This window comes from Crocuta crocuta, unplaced genomic scaffold, assembly GCF_008692635.1.
Source record: "Crocuta crocuta isolate KB4526 unplaced genomic scaffold, BGI_CrCroc_1.0 scaffold31, whole genome shotgun sequence".
NCBI classification, from domain to species: Eukaryota; Metazoa; Chordata; class Mammalia; order Carnivora; family Hyaenidae; genus Crocuta; species Crocuta crocuta.
The window spans coordinates 3,559,200-3,574,524 of record NW_027528362.1 but is presented as its reverse complement, the minus strand read 5'-3'; the positions used below and the strand labels follow the sequence as shown (position 1 = coordinate 3,574,524).

Genomic DNA, 15,325 nt, shown 5'->3' with positions numbered 1-15,325 from the left:
CACTACAATCTTTCCTTTACGTGGAAAAATAAAGTTGTTAGTCTATCCCAGAAATCAGCAAACGTCTTAAAAGGCCCGAGAGTAATCACTTTAGGCTTTAAAGTTTACAGTCTCTGCCACTGTACAGCATGAAAGCAGCCTTGGATGTTACACAGGTGAGTGAGTGCAGCCGTAGCCCAATAAAACTTCATTTATAGGCACTGAAATTCGATTTTCATGTAATTTCCATTCATCACTAAACATTATTCTTTCAATTTTTTTCCCTATTACTTAAAAATATAAATACAACGTTTAGCTCAAGGGTACTATAAAAGCAGTCTGCAAGCTGCACTGGACCATCCTTGAGCTGTGCTTTCTGGCTATTTTTCCAGTATTCCATAAATTAACATCTTAGAGAACCCAAAATAGGACACAGGGTTCAAAGGGCTGTTGCCATGTGAAAAATTTCAGGGTACTGTTCAAGGGCATATAAATTTAAGGTAAAATTTTCTTCCACCTCTACTCAATGGATGAGACAAGAATTTTTACTTTAGCCTATGATGTTCACTCTGAAGTTTCATGACACATCTTTTAGCTACAGAATTATACACTGAGGGAAGACAGTATTTTCAGTTTCTGACTTTTCTCCTATCCCCTCTGAGAATTAATCTTTGAAAACGGAAAGGTCTTAATCTTTTGAATTATCTCCTTGATCATGCCAGCTGCTTTTCTCAGGACCTCACCCTACTCTCATATCGTTCTTAAAAGGTATGTCATTAAGAATTACAGGCAGAGGAATGCCTGGGTGGCTCAGTTGGCTGAGTATCCGACTTTGGCTCAGGTCATGATCTCACAGTTCATAGGTTTGAGCCCGGCGTCGGGATCTGTGCTGACGATGCGGAGCCTGGAGCCTGCCTCAGATTCCGTGTCTCTGTCACTCTCTGCCCATCCCCTACTCGTCCTGGGTCCCTCTCTCTCCCCCTCAAAAATAAACATTAAAAAAATTACAGGCAAAATTCAAGGTTTAGACATCAAAGTGTCATGTATGTATAGAATTACATTGTTTTTTCATTAGCCTTTTGGCCATAAGCATAAATTCTTCAATGATACTCTTCACCTCTTTCCTATGTTCTATAAATGATAGCTCACAGCTCATCATCTCAAAAATATATTAATTGGTTTTCTTCAAATATACCTTTTTAACTTGCCTATGGTCAAAATAATTTACTTTTTGCTCTCTCTTTTTAAAATGTTTACTTTTGAGAGAGAGAACGCCAGTGTATGGGGGCAGAGAGAGATAGATAGGATCCAAAGGGGGCTCCACACTGACAGCAGAGAGCCTGATGGGGGGGGCTCGAGCTCACACGTGGTGAGATGGACCTAAGCCAAAGTCAGATGCTTAACAGACTGAGCCACCCAGGCACTCTGCTCTTTGCTCTCTTCAAGAGCACTCCAGGAAATACAGTCCCACTGACTTTACACTGTGTTACACGTGGCAACTTAATACTACTGGCACCTTGAAACATCTCAAGTGCATTCTCTTTGCCAAATTTAAGACCCAAATTAGCCTCAAGCACTTGTCTGGGAAGTCTGTCTCTATCTCCCATGAATTTCACCATTCACCATGAATTTACTGCCTACCGTACTCTGCCCAAGGTAACCCATATCAGTTTAAATTCCAATTTAATCTTTTTAAAAGACAATCTTGTCAAAATTTTAGAAATCACATTCACTGGCTCCCTCTAAATCCACTGTTAAGTGTTTGAATAAACTCTACAAGTCAGGAAAATTTTTCTTCCAGATGTCATGTTAGTCTTCTGTTTACATAATTTAGTATCACTTAGTCTCACATACATACTCATTTTGGTCTACAGCGCAAGACCCACAAACCCTTCCCCTTCCTATTTTCTTATTTGCACATTATTAGTTTCTACTCATCTTATCCTTGGGATTTTATTTAATATCTCATCTGTCAACGTTTCCCAATCTGGTGAGGTAGCTTTGGATTCTAATCCTAATAACAAAGGTATTACAAAGCTTATGTTTTAGGTTTGCTTTGTGATTTAAAAGGCTGCCCACAAAATTTTCCAATAGCAAACTCCAAAGCACAATCCTTCTCACAAATCTTTCACTTAAAAACAAAATTTATTTTTACACTCAACACTTAAGTGGGGAATACAACTTCAGACCGGAGGCTGTATAGCACCAGACTGCTGAGTTCATTTCAAATCCTAAGTTTACTTTTAATAAATATGTGCTTTTCATCAAGTAGTAATTTTGAATTTGAGAAATGAATGAGGTGACAATAAAACAGATAATGATACACAAGCTGGCCTACAGCTGGTGCACAAGAATTGTAAGATAATGACTAAATAAGCATAGCTACTACTGTTATTTCCGAGTAAATGGACATTCCTGGATTTGAGTATTTGTTAGTATAAGGATAATGTGGAGAGTTTCTCCTCCCTCCCATTAAAGGACACTAAGACAACAGCCTTCTCATCTACCCTTTATGCCTATTCATTACCCTCTTCTTAGCTATTAGTCTAGGGCAGGGGAAGGTAAGAGTTATCAAGCCCGAGTCTCACAATAGCCTTATGAACTAGGGATTACTTGCTCTACTTTAAGACAAGGTAGTAAGTTAAAACACTGGACTGCCAACTCAAAACAGTAAGTGAACTCAAGTGCTACTACCATCAATTTTAATCTCTGCTGTTCTCAGTTCTCTACGTCTCATCCTTCATGTCTCTTACCACACTTTTTCACACTTACTTTTACAGGAAAGTTTATCACAGATATCACTGAAATTATGGACTTTTTCCTATTATTCAGTAAACTAATCAAAACACACCTGGGATATTCATTTCATCTTGGCTATTCTGGGGCACTTTCATTCTTCCTTTAGATTGTAAGAATCTGAAAATTTGAGAATTATTGTCTCACAACATGCCAGGAAGTATAAATTACAATTAATGATATCTTTAACAAGAAACAGAGCTGGGCGCCTGGGTGGATCAGTTGATTAGGCACCACAACTCAGCTCAGGCCATGATCTCAAGGTTCATGAGTTCTAGCCCTGCTTCAGGTGAGCTTGAGCCCCATTTTGGGTGAGACCTGCTTCTCTCTCTCCCTCTCTCTGCCCCTCATAGGGTTCTCTCTCCCTCTCTCTCTGCCCCTCACTCACTTGCACCCTTTCTTAAAAATGAAAAAATAAAGAGCAATTTACAACATATTTGTAAATAAGCTACATTTATGAATCTCTATCTTAAATATCAATTCTTATACTGAAACAGGAAATTTCAAAACTATTTTAAGGGGGCATCTGGGTGGCTCAGTTGGTTAAGCGTCCAACTCTCAATTTTGGCTCAGGCCACAATCTCACAGTCATGAGATCAAGCCCCACATGTGTTTCTGCACAGACGGCATGGAGCCTGCTTGGGATTCTCTCTTCCCTCTCACATTCCCCTCGTCTCTTACTCCAAATAAACAAACATTTTTAAAATATCTTAAGAATAAAATCCTTGTAATATGGCAGTAGAGAAAATGTTAAAAATTGGAATAAGTTTATGTGGTTTGAAAAAGGCAAAAGTTTGCTATAAACATTATGACATTTATCCCTAAAAAATATAAATACACAAATAGGAAAAATATAAACAACTATTGGCTCCAGAGGTCTAGACAGATATACAGGTAATTATTATACTATTCCATCAACTTTTTTAAATTTTGAAAAGTGTCACAATTAAAAGCTGGAAAAAGAAAAGGCTTTAAAAGTTGAGAGTAGACTTCAGGGACAAAAGCCAAATCAAAGCAATAAGAAATAAAGATGAAAGATTAACATTTAGTGCGGAAAGCTGTTCTAGGAAGAAAAGATGACTTCAAAGTAGGTATTAAATAGGAGGAAACAGAATTTGAAATTCACAAGAACAAAAAATCCTGAACAACCACGAGAAAGTCATTCACTCAACACATTTATTTAATGCCCACAACACTAGACCTTGTGAGTGATATAATACAAAAGACATGAATACTTGCCTTCAAAGAATTTTTTTAAATACATTTTAATTAGTTATGTACTTTATTTTATTTCTTAATGTTTTTATTTATTTCTGAGAGAGACAGCGTGAGCAGGGGAGGGTGAGAGAGAGAGGGAGATACAGAATCCGAAGCAGGCTCCAGGCTTTGAGCTAGCTGTAAGGACAGAGCCTGACGCGGGGCTCGAACCCACGAACCGTGAGATCATGACCTGAGCTGAAGTTGGACGCTCAACCAACTGAGCCACTCAGGCGCCCCGCCCTCAAAGAATTTCTAATCCAGATGGAGAGATAAGACATAGATTCAAGAAAGGAAAAGAAAAAAAGTGACAACGTTATTTATAAGTTCTTAGGTAGTTACTGAATCTCCGAGGGATTTAGGGTTTTTTTTTTATCATTAAAACAGCAATGTGCTATAAAATGATAATATATGATTAATTTTATGGTCACTTTCCACTCTAAACATCTTTATTTCCCATCCCAAAGTTAATTAAGTCCATCTCCTGGAATCTGCCTGAACTGGAGACAGCCAATTCCAAATACCACTGACATGACTAGAAAGTGCTTTAAAGGTTACTTACTTCACATTGCCACTTTCAAAATGTCCCAGAGTTATTATCAGCATGAAAAGGTGTGACAACAGTAAACATTTTAAGGAAATTACATGTAAGTCCTAAACCAATCCCACCCTAAGAAATGTTTTCTGTAAGCAGTTTACTTAATTTAGAGTGCTCTGGTCTCCCTTCTAAATCCTTTCCTTCCCCAAATGTACAATTTGATTTCTGGCCCTAATCTGTCCAGTCTACAGGCAATCCCAGCTTTGGTCACAACTATACTTTGTTTTATTGTTTGAGCCATGTGCGCCATGCCACGGAACCGCATTTTCCCCATTTCCTTGTTCCTTTGTTTTGCTCTTACTCCACCTTCCCTGCCATCACATCTATCGTAACCCCACACCCATGACTGGTTTTCAAGGTACAAAGAAATAGAGAAGAAATATGACTTTGAATAAGAATCAAAGCAACTGAATACTCATAAAAGGGTTTGACATATCAAGGCACAGCCACAGAAGAGGAAAACTATGGGCATTTCAACTGCTTAATATTGGGAGTCCACAGTGGGAAAACTTCCACAGGGAAACCTTAACTGAGATGTAATAAAACAAACCCAGTGGAAATGCTGGAACTCATAAATGGATGCTCATGAACTCTTGAGTTATCTGACCAGCAATGCCCAGAAGCTGATATCCTAAGACACTAACGTTCTTCCTTTTATCCCTACTTCACTAAAAAATAAAATTTCAATTTCAGATTGTATCAAAGAAAGGAATAAATACAAAATCTGACTACTCAAAAATTGGTTACATAGGTTAAAACTGCATTCATTGTAGAAGCCAGGGATCTCCAGAGTAAGGCAGAAGAGGTAGCAAGTACTCAGTGTGAAAGATACAGCAGCGCCCCAATGTCAAAATCACAGTCAAAATCACACTCTAGGAGCTGCATCTTCCCTTCACCACTTGCTAGGTATATACACTTGAGAGGGTTGCTACATCTTATCCAGTGTCAGTTTCCCCATTTACAAATCACAAAATTGTTCAGAAAATTAACTAAGACACACACAAAGTACACAAATTGTAATTTTTATTGTTGTTATTAGCATAGGGAAATAAATAGGTTTGAAAGTTGAGAAGAACAAAGAAAAAATATTTCAAAAGTTTCCTACAAAGGCTTTCATCAATACTTAATTTTAATGGTAACAAAGAAAAACTTTGTAGAGCACATTTAAAGTAGCTACAATTAACTCCAACACTTTCTAAAAGGATACTGATTTTTAAAAAAAAAGTGTGAGGAAGAACAGGAAGTAGGAGCTTCAAGAACTGGGCTCTGAGACCCAGAGAGCACAGACCAGTATCTAGAATTTGGGTGTGTCTCTGTGAGTATGTGGGGGCATGGGGTATGAAGCACACGTCTGTGGCTTTGTTTCACGTGTTCAAATACACACCTCTGGAAGGGCTGCCCTTTGGGGAGAGCCAACAGCAGGGCGGTATTTTATCCGTACTGACCTCGCCTGCTTTCCCAATCCTAGCTCCCAAATGCACTATAATGAATAACCACAGTTTTTTAAAGCTTATTTATTTATATTGAGAGAGAGAGACAGAGAGAAATCAGGGGAGGGGCAAAGGGGGGGGGAGCCTAAGCAGGCTCTGCGCTGTCAGTCCCACTGTGGGGCTTGAACTCACAAACCTGGGAGATCATGAGCTGAGCCAAAATCAAGAGCCAGATGCTTCATCAACTGAGCGACCCAAGTGCCACAGAACAATCAGTTTTAAAATAATTTTACTCAAAAATGTAATTTATGAAAGCAAACTTTCTAAGCTCCATTTACTTTTTCACAGAAAGGAAAAAGTTGTTAGACTGTGAAATTTATCATAGTCAAAATCATTCCAATGCCAAATTTCATATATAAAACAATATCAGTAGCCCACATACACTGATTAGTTTCCAGAAGCTAAGAGTCAATCTCTTATTCGGAAGAAAACTCTGATAACATGAAACTAAATACCAAGAAGTAACTATATATCAATTTTTGTATCAGGAAGTTCATGTGTAATCATATATTTTTTAGACATTTCAAAACCTTCAAACTATGTCTATGGTCAAATTAAAACAAGTAAATATACATTGTATCTGTTCAAAGCAACATTTAGAACTGTTCTCTTAAATTTTACTTATTCCAGATTTATAGGCAACTGTTCCCAAAATAACAAGACAATTTATTAAACATTTCTAAAAATAACTACCAAGAAAAGACATTTAAAAGTATGATTCTGGGGACACTCAGGTGGCTTAGCTGGTTAGGAGTCTGATTTCGGCTCAAGTCCTGATTTCGTGGTTCGTGAGTTTAAGCCCTGCATCTGGTTCTGGGCTGACAGCTCAGAGCCTGGAGCCTGCTTCAGACTCCGTCCGTGTCTCCCTCTCTCTGCCCCTCGCCAGTCCACACTCTGTCTCTCTCAAAAGTAAATAAACATTTAAAAAAAGTACAATTCTGAAAAAAAGAAAAAAGTACAATTCTGGTAAAACTGTTACTATGACAGCATGATACTGTACATGAAACCTTAAGGATTCCACCAAAAAACTATTAGAATAAATGAATTCACTAAGTGTGTAGGACACAAAATAAATAAATAAACAGTAATCTGTTGCATTCCTATTCACTAATAATAAAGTGGCAGAAAGGGAAATTAAGAAAACAGTGATATTTACAATTACACCGAAAAGAGTAAAATACCTAGAAATAAACTTAACCAAGAAGGTAAAAGACCTGCACTCTGAAAACCATACAACACTGCTGAAAGAAACTAAAGATGACACAAACAAACAGAAAGATACATCATGCTTATGGACAGGAAGAATATTGTTAAAATGCTCATACTACCTCAGGGCACCTAGGTGGCTCAGTCGGTTGAGCATCGGACTTTGGCGCAGGTCATGATCTCGTGGTTTCTGAGTTCAAGCTCCACAATGGACTCACTGCTGTCGAAGCATAGCCCGCTTTGGATCCTGTCCCTCTTTCTCTGCCCTTCCCCTGCTTGCACCCTCTCAAAAATAAACATTAAAAAAAATGTCCATACTATCTAAAGCAATCTACAGACACAACATAATCCCTATCAAAGTACCAATAGTATTTTTCACAGAACTAGAACAATTAAACCTAAAATTCATACGGAACTACAAAAGTCTCTGAACAGCCAAACCAATCTGGAAAAGTACAGAGCTGGAGGCAACACAATCCCTGATTTCAGGACATATTGCAAAGCTACAGTAATCAAAACAGTATGATCCCGGCACAAAGAGAGAGAGATACAGATCAATATAACAGGATGGAGGACCCAGAAATAAGCCCACGCTTATATGGTTAATTAATTTACAACAAAGGAGGCAAGAATTTACAATGGGGAAAAGACAGTCTCTTCAACAAGTGGTGCTTAGAAAACTGGACCACTCTCTTATACCATACACAAAAAGAAACTCAAAATAGATTAAAGACCTAAATGTAAAACCTAAAACCATAAAACTCTTAGAAGAAAACATAGGCAGCAATCTCTTTGACATCGCTCTTAGCAATGTATTTATAGATATATTTCCTCAGGGAAGGGAGGGGAAAAAAAGCAAAAATAAACTATAGGCACTACACCAAAACACAAAGCTTTTGCTTTGTAAAGTAAAACAAACAAAATGAAAGGAAAGGAAACGAACAAAATGAAAAGACAACCTACTGAATGTGAGAAAATATATCCTTTAAGAGATTATTACCTAAAATATATAAAGAACATGGAGCACCTGGGGGCTCAGCCAGTTGAGTGTCTGACTTTGGCTCAGGTCATGATCTCGAGGTTCATGAGTTTGAGCCCCATGTTGGGTTCTGTGCTGACAGCTCAGAGCCTGGAGCCAGCTTTGAACTCTGTGTATCCTTCTCTCTCTGCCCCTCCCCCATTCACTCTGTCTCTCTCTCAAAAATAAATAATCATTAAAAACATGTTTTTAAATAAATGAGGCATATAAAAAACTCATAAGATGTAACACCAAAAAGCCAAAATAACCCACTTAAACAATGGGCAGAGGACCTGAACAGACATTTTTCCAAGACATACAGATGGCCAACAGACACATGACAAGATGCTCAACATCACTCATCATCAGGGAAATGAAATCAAAATCACAATGAGATATCACCTCACACCTGCCAAAATAAAAAAGACAAGAAACAACAAACGCTGGTCACGGATGTGGAGAAAAAAGAACCTTCGTGCACTATCGGTGGAACAGTGGAACTGTGGAAAAAAAGGACGGAGGTTCCTCAAAAAATTAAAAATAGACATACCATACAATCCAGTAATTGTACTACTAGGCATTTACCTAAAAAAACAAAAAACAAAAAACAAAAACATTAATTTGAAAATATATATGTACCCGATGGTTATTGTAGCATTATTTACAATAGCCAAGATATGGAAGCAACCTAAGTCCCCATCTGTACATGAATGGATAAAGAAAATGTGGTGTACACAAACACACACACACACAGAATATTACTTAGCCATAAAAGAGAATGAGATCTTGCCATCTGCAATAAAATGGATGAACTGAGTGGGTATTATCCTAAGTGAAGTAAGTCAGACAAAGAAAGACTGTGTGATTTTACTCATATTGGAATCTAAAAACGAAAACCAAAGGAATAAACAACAAAAAAGAAGCAGAAACATCCATAAATACAAAGAACAAATTGGTAGCTGCCAGAGAGGAAGGGGATGTGGTGTTGGGCAAAATGGATGGAGTGAAAGGTGCAGGCTGCCAGTTATGGAGTGAGACAGAATGAGTAAGTCACAGGGTTGAAAGGTACAGCACGGAGAACACAGTCAGTGGGGCTGTAACAGTATTGTATGATAAGAGTTACAGACCTGTCTAATTACTATGTTGCACACCTGAAACTAATGTAACATTGTATGTCAACTACAAATTTAAAAGCATATGATTGTTTCATTTTTATCAAAAAGTTGTTAAACTAATTACTTCAACATTCTTTTTTTAATAACACACACACACAATGGGGAATATTTGGTGATTTTTCCTTCTGGGACAGGAAAGAAAATCATAACCTTTCATCTAAGAACACAATCCATAAAGAGTAAAAAAAGTGGCAGATGTTTTGGAGAGTTTAGTTGTTCAGCCTGATTTCAGGTTAACAAGCCAACAATTAATTGAAAGTTAAATGCAGCACCTGTGAACTGCTCACTAATCAGCTATTAGCCATCAGAAAGCCACTCAGCACACTGAAGACTCAATCTAAAGCTAAACAGGATGCAGCAGCTAAGAGAGATGATCCAAACCTTTGCAAAATAGAACTGCACATTTTACTGTGAAGATTTATTAACTTCTGATCAGAGCTTTATTCTATTTATGGTAGTCAATACATCATCCCTTGATTTTAAGAAAGTAAAATGGATTCCAGAGGAAAAGAATACCACAGTTTAAGCCTTTATTACTACAGTTTCAAAAGCTAACAACAAAAGACAAAGAGGAAAAAAAAAGAGAAACCTTAAGAGCAATGAAAGCAATACAGCATTAAAAATGTTTTCAGGGGGGCACCTGAGTGGCTCAATCAAGTGAGATCAGGTTATGATCTCACAGTCTGTGGGTTCAAGCCAAGCTTCGGGCTCTGTGCTGACAGCTTAGAACCTGCAGCCTGCTTTGGATTCTGTGTCTCCCTCTCTCTCTGCTCCTCCCCTGCTTGCGCTCTGTCTCTGTCTCCCTCAAAAATAAGTAAATATTTTTTAAAAATAACAAAAAAATGTTCTTGGTACCAGAGGACCTGGGTGGCTCAGTCGGTTGAGCTTCGACTTCAGCTCAGTCGACTTCATGATCTCATGGTTCATGGGGTTGACTCCCATGTCAGGGTCTGTGCTGGGAGCTCAGAGCCTGAGCCTGCTTCGGATTCTGTGTCTCCCTCTTTCTCTGCCTCTCCCCCTCTCACACTCTGTCTCTGTCTCTCAAAAATAAATAAACGGTAAAAAAAACTTTTTTAATTAAAAAAAAAAAAAAACAAAAAACGTTTGCAGTACCAGGGCACCTGGCTGGCTAAGTCAGTTGAGAATCCAACTCAATTTCTGCCCAGGTCATGATCTCAGGGTTTGTGGGATCCAACCCTGAGTCAGGCTCTGAGCTGACAGCGCAAAGCGTCCTTGGGATTCTCTCTCCCTCTGCCCCTCCCCTGCACGCACATGTACACCCACACATGCGCGCGCGCGCGCGCGCACACACACACACTCTCTCTCTCAAATAAATAAACATTAAAAAAAAGTTTTTGGTACCATCGTGTAGTTAATAAACTGATAAATAAAAATGATAAAATATTGTGGAGACATTGAATCATTTAGCTAAAGGCATGTAAATCAAACCTACCTTTTTTGAAAGAAATGTGGCAATATTAAATAGAAATATAAAATTGCTTCTTGCCTTTGACCTAGTAATTTTATCTTTGGCAATATGCAAGTAATTCCTGCTAAATATACCCTAGCAAAGTTATTTATAAAGAAAAAAAATTGGGACCAATCTCAATGCCCTACAGACAAGAAACAGTTAAGCAAACCACAGCACAGTAATAGAATAAAATACTATATGGTCAATAAAAACCATAAGAATGTGCACTATGTTGATATTCTTTTTTTAAAAAAAAATTTAATGTTTATTTATTTTTTGAGACAGAGAGACAGAGCGTGAGCAGGGGAAGGCAGAGAGAGAGGGAGACAGAGAATCCAAAGCAGGCTCCAGGCTCTGAGCTGTCAGCACAGAGCCCACACGGGGCTCGAACCCACAAACTATGAGATCATGACCTGAGCTGAAGTCGGATGCTTAACTGACTGAGCCATTTAGGCGGCCCTGTTGATATTCAAATGTACATACATGTAATGATAGTAAGATTTTTAAAAAAAGGAACCCAGAGAACACAGTCACATTATTTATGACGGCTTATAAAGATCACAAATTAGAAGTCAGAGCACCACAAATAGAATTTTATGTTCAATGGACATCTATTTCTCTGTCAGTAAACTGAACATAAAATAATTTTGAAAGAAAATGACCAAATCTTCAGGGTTCTTGTGAATGTCTCTCAATAATGTACATAGTGAAGTGAATGCAGGACACTACATGTAATGACTACACCACAAAAATTACACATGCTAAAGATATACTTGTTTCATCTTTATACTTATAAACATTTTATAGTATCACAATGAATAAATATTGTGCTTTTTCTCTAAAAAATGCAAAATACCTTTCATGGAAAATATATAATAACCAATTAAGATTATCCCTATTCTATAGATGGAAAAAACTGATGGAACAGTATCAGTTAGTGTCCTACCCAATTCATCTAACTCCTGATTCCCTATCCTAACAACATCTTCTGAAAATAATTTTTCCTATCCACAACATTTTACTTTTCATTATTTATTTTAAAGATAACCAGGGCACTTGGGTGGCTCAGGGAGTTGGGCAACCAACTTCGGCTCAGGCCATGATCTCCCAGTTCATGAGTTCGAGCCCCACATCAGGCTCGCTGCTGTCAGCCTGTCAGCACAGAGCTCGCTTTGGATCTCCGTCCCCTTTCTGCTCCTCCCCCGCTTGCACTCTCCCCGCACAGCCCCTAAAATTCCCTTCAGGTTTTCTGAACAGTGTATACATGACTGTCCTCCTTAAATATGGACTAGATGAGAAGAAAAAAAAAAACCTTTAATACCCTGATTGAAGTAATGAAAATTTGAATTATTTACGGTTTTTCTCCTTTGAGAGGCAGTAAGAAAATATATTTTGAATTTTACTTGAAGTTTACTTCAAATTCCCCGTCCCAGTTAGTCAAATTGTAGGGGAAAAGTGCTAAAGGTACATCTTTCTGCTCTCCTAAGAATAGTTTCCTTTGACCAAGATGTGAGAGCAGCTGGCAACAAAGATGAAACCCAAACGTTTCAGGGAAAAAAAAATTATTTGCCTTGCCTGTTTTATCGCTATAGTTCTGAAAATTAAAAATCCCAAAGGACTCCCTAAAATTAATCAAAAGTTAACATAAAAGTAGCTACTTAAAGAAAGCCCTCTTGGGGTGCCTGGGTGGCTGAGTCGAATCGGTTAAGCATCCGTCTGCGGTTAAGCATCTGTCTGCGGCTCAGCTCATGATCTCGCGGTTTGTGAGTTCAAGCCCTGCATTGGGCTCTGTGCTGACAACTCAAAGCCTGGAGCCTGCTTCGGATTCTGTGTCTTCCCCTCTCTCTCTCTGCCCCTCCTATGTCCATGCTCTGTCTCTCTCTGGCTTTCAATAAGAAATAAATTTCTTAAAAAATTAAAATAAAAAAAGAAGACCCTATTGAGGAAACAAAAATCATCTAAGTAGCAGACCAACTATAAATTTCAGTCATATTCATTTTTCTGAAGTCCATCTCAAATGTCACTTCCTCAGTGTAGCTTTCCCTAAAGACTCCAATCCACACGTGTTATCATTTGTGTTTTAAAGCGCTTTGGAAGTACATCTTTTGTAACATATCAGATTTAAATAATCTGTTCATAAGCTTACACCCTTTACTGTGAAGGGTATATCCCCAGAAGACAGGGATACATTTTTTTGCTTCTACGGCAGTAGGAATACAATATAGGATTGGTGTTAAATTTCAGTTTAAAGACCAAATACTAGGTTTTAAAGGTTGGTTACTAAAATATTTAATGGAAAAACCAGTGTACTTTCAAGACTAGTTCTCTTTTCCACTCGTAAGCACTATATATTCTTTTGGTCATTACTCTCAAAGAGTGAAAGCCTCTTGCTCTGCAGGGTATGAAAGTTACAGAATGCCAAGTGGTGACTGTTGACTAAATGTTAAAGATCCTTAGACATTTTTAGAGATCCAAGATTTTAAAACTGAAACTGTAAAATGCTATGAAAAATTTAATAGAGTATTTAATGCCCTAAAATAAGCTCGAAATTCACAGCTACAGTAAAACTAGCAGCAATAAAATAAACACCAGCTTTTAAAAATAAAATCAAATTTAGTAAGTAAACCTATTTATAGACTGTAAAAGTTTGCTGGATGATTACTTGAATTGTTAAAATTATTAATGGTTTGAGATCCTCACGCCCCAATGGCGTTAGCAACTTAAAGTGATTGTGTTATGTATACTGTCAGGCTCATTACCGAATAATCTAAAAGCAAGTCACTAGCTTGCTCGCCGTGAAACCGAAAACCTAAAGGTCGTAAGAGATCAAAGTTTTCAAGATCTGCCCTAGGAAGAAAACACGTTTCACCTATCATCTGCTTCTCTGAAGTGTCTAAAACAACCTCAGAAACTAAATAGTGCAATCTTACACATTTTTTGCATCCTAAAAAAATTTTTTTAACTTAAGAGATAGACATTAACGGTCTCAACCATTACAGCGACTCTTTATTAATGCAATTCATCCGGTTCTGAGTGTTATAATTCACAAATAAGTGTTATAATTCACGCTGCACGAGCGTGAACTTAAAATACCAAAGTCAAGTTAAAATATCAAAGTCTTAGAAAGAAACAAGCTCTCAAAACCAACCAGGGGTTCCAGGAAAGTAGAATAAAACCGGAAGCAAGGACATAAAAAGTGGCTGGAAGACCTGGACACAGGGCTGTGAGCGCACACTCATTCGTGGAACGCTTGCGGACCCGCACACACCCAACTCCGAGGGCGCGCCGCACAGACACGGCCCCCGCTCCCAGGCGAACGGAATACAGCTGCCCGTGCGACCTAGTCCTCCCGACGGGAGGCGAGCCGGAGGCCCACCGCGCCCCGCACAATCTACTCCCCCAAAAGGCCGTCCCAGAACCTCCGACCTACGGCCGGGGCGACCCCAAGCGCTTCTCCCGACAGTTGATCCCATCCCAGCTACGCCCCCTTCCCCTCGGAACCCAGCTCCCCGGGTGAGGGTGACTTCCCCTTCGGTCAGAGCACTCAAGGTCCGCCAGGCCTCACCCACCTTGCACTCGTCACTCTTTTTTTCTTCATCGCAGAAGTTGACGGGCGCCAGGCCGGGCAGGTAGAAGGCGGCGCCCGGACGCGGGCCTGGGGCCGCCGCAAGCAGCAGCGACAGCAGCAACAGCGCCGACCGCTGAGGTGGCGACAACGTCGGCAGCCTCGCGCTCATGACGGCCGTTTCGGGGAAAGGGCAGCCAAGCCGAGGGGGGTGAGCAGGGAAGGAGGGACGGGGAGGCTCGGAGACGACTACCAGACCGCGGGAGCTGAAGGAGGCCGGGCCCGCGATGGGCAGTTCCGGTTGCGCTAGGAGACACCGCGAGTCCCGCAACAGAATCCGAACCGGAGCTCGACGGAGCATGCGCGACGCCGCCTGCACATGCTCAGTGAAAGGGGCCGCAAGCGCCCCGAGGAGTTTCCGGAAGGGATCGTAGAGCCAATCCACTTTCCGGGTTTTCAGCTGGCCGACTAGGTGGTTACTTGCTTCCGCGTTCAATGTCCTAGTCCAAATTCCGGTTTGGAGCTCCCTCGGGGTGTCCGGGGGCATCCCACTTGCCGGGCTGGTGCTCCCGGCTTGCTGCCTTAGCTCAATTTCCCTTAAATATCTTGAGGTTTCCTCACCACACTGCCCGCAGCACTTCAACCCCTAAGTTGGAGAGTTAAAGAGCTGGTGCTTCAGAAAGTGCTTGCTGATGGGGGCGGGAAGAAGTTTAGGAGACACCTGGTTGGGAGAAGGCTAAGGAAACAAATGGGGGAAAAACTAGCTAGAA

General features: G+C 39.7%; 1 protein-coding gene across 1 annotated transcript in view; it reads right to left on the bottom strand.

The window, feature by feature from the left end:
- The window catches only part of TM9SF2 (transmembrane 9 superfamily member 2), a 64,319-nt gene extending 49,416 nt beyond the window's left edge, over window positions 1-14,903 (bottom strand). The window contains exon 1 of the mRNA XM_077753887.1: window positions 14,560-14,903. Within this exon, the coding sequence (XP_077610013.1) occupies window positions 14,560-14,727 (168 nt within the window). The 5' untranslated portion in view covers window positions 14,728-14,903. The remainder of the gene's footprint in view (window positions 1-14,559) is intronic.
- Between the last annotated feature and the right edge of the window lie 422 nt (window positions 14,904-15,325).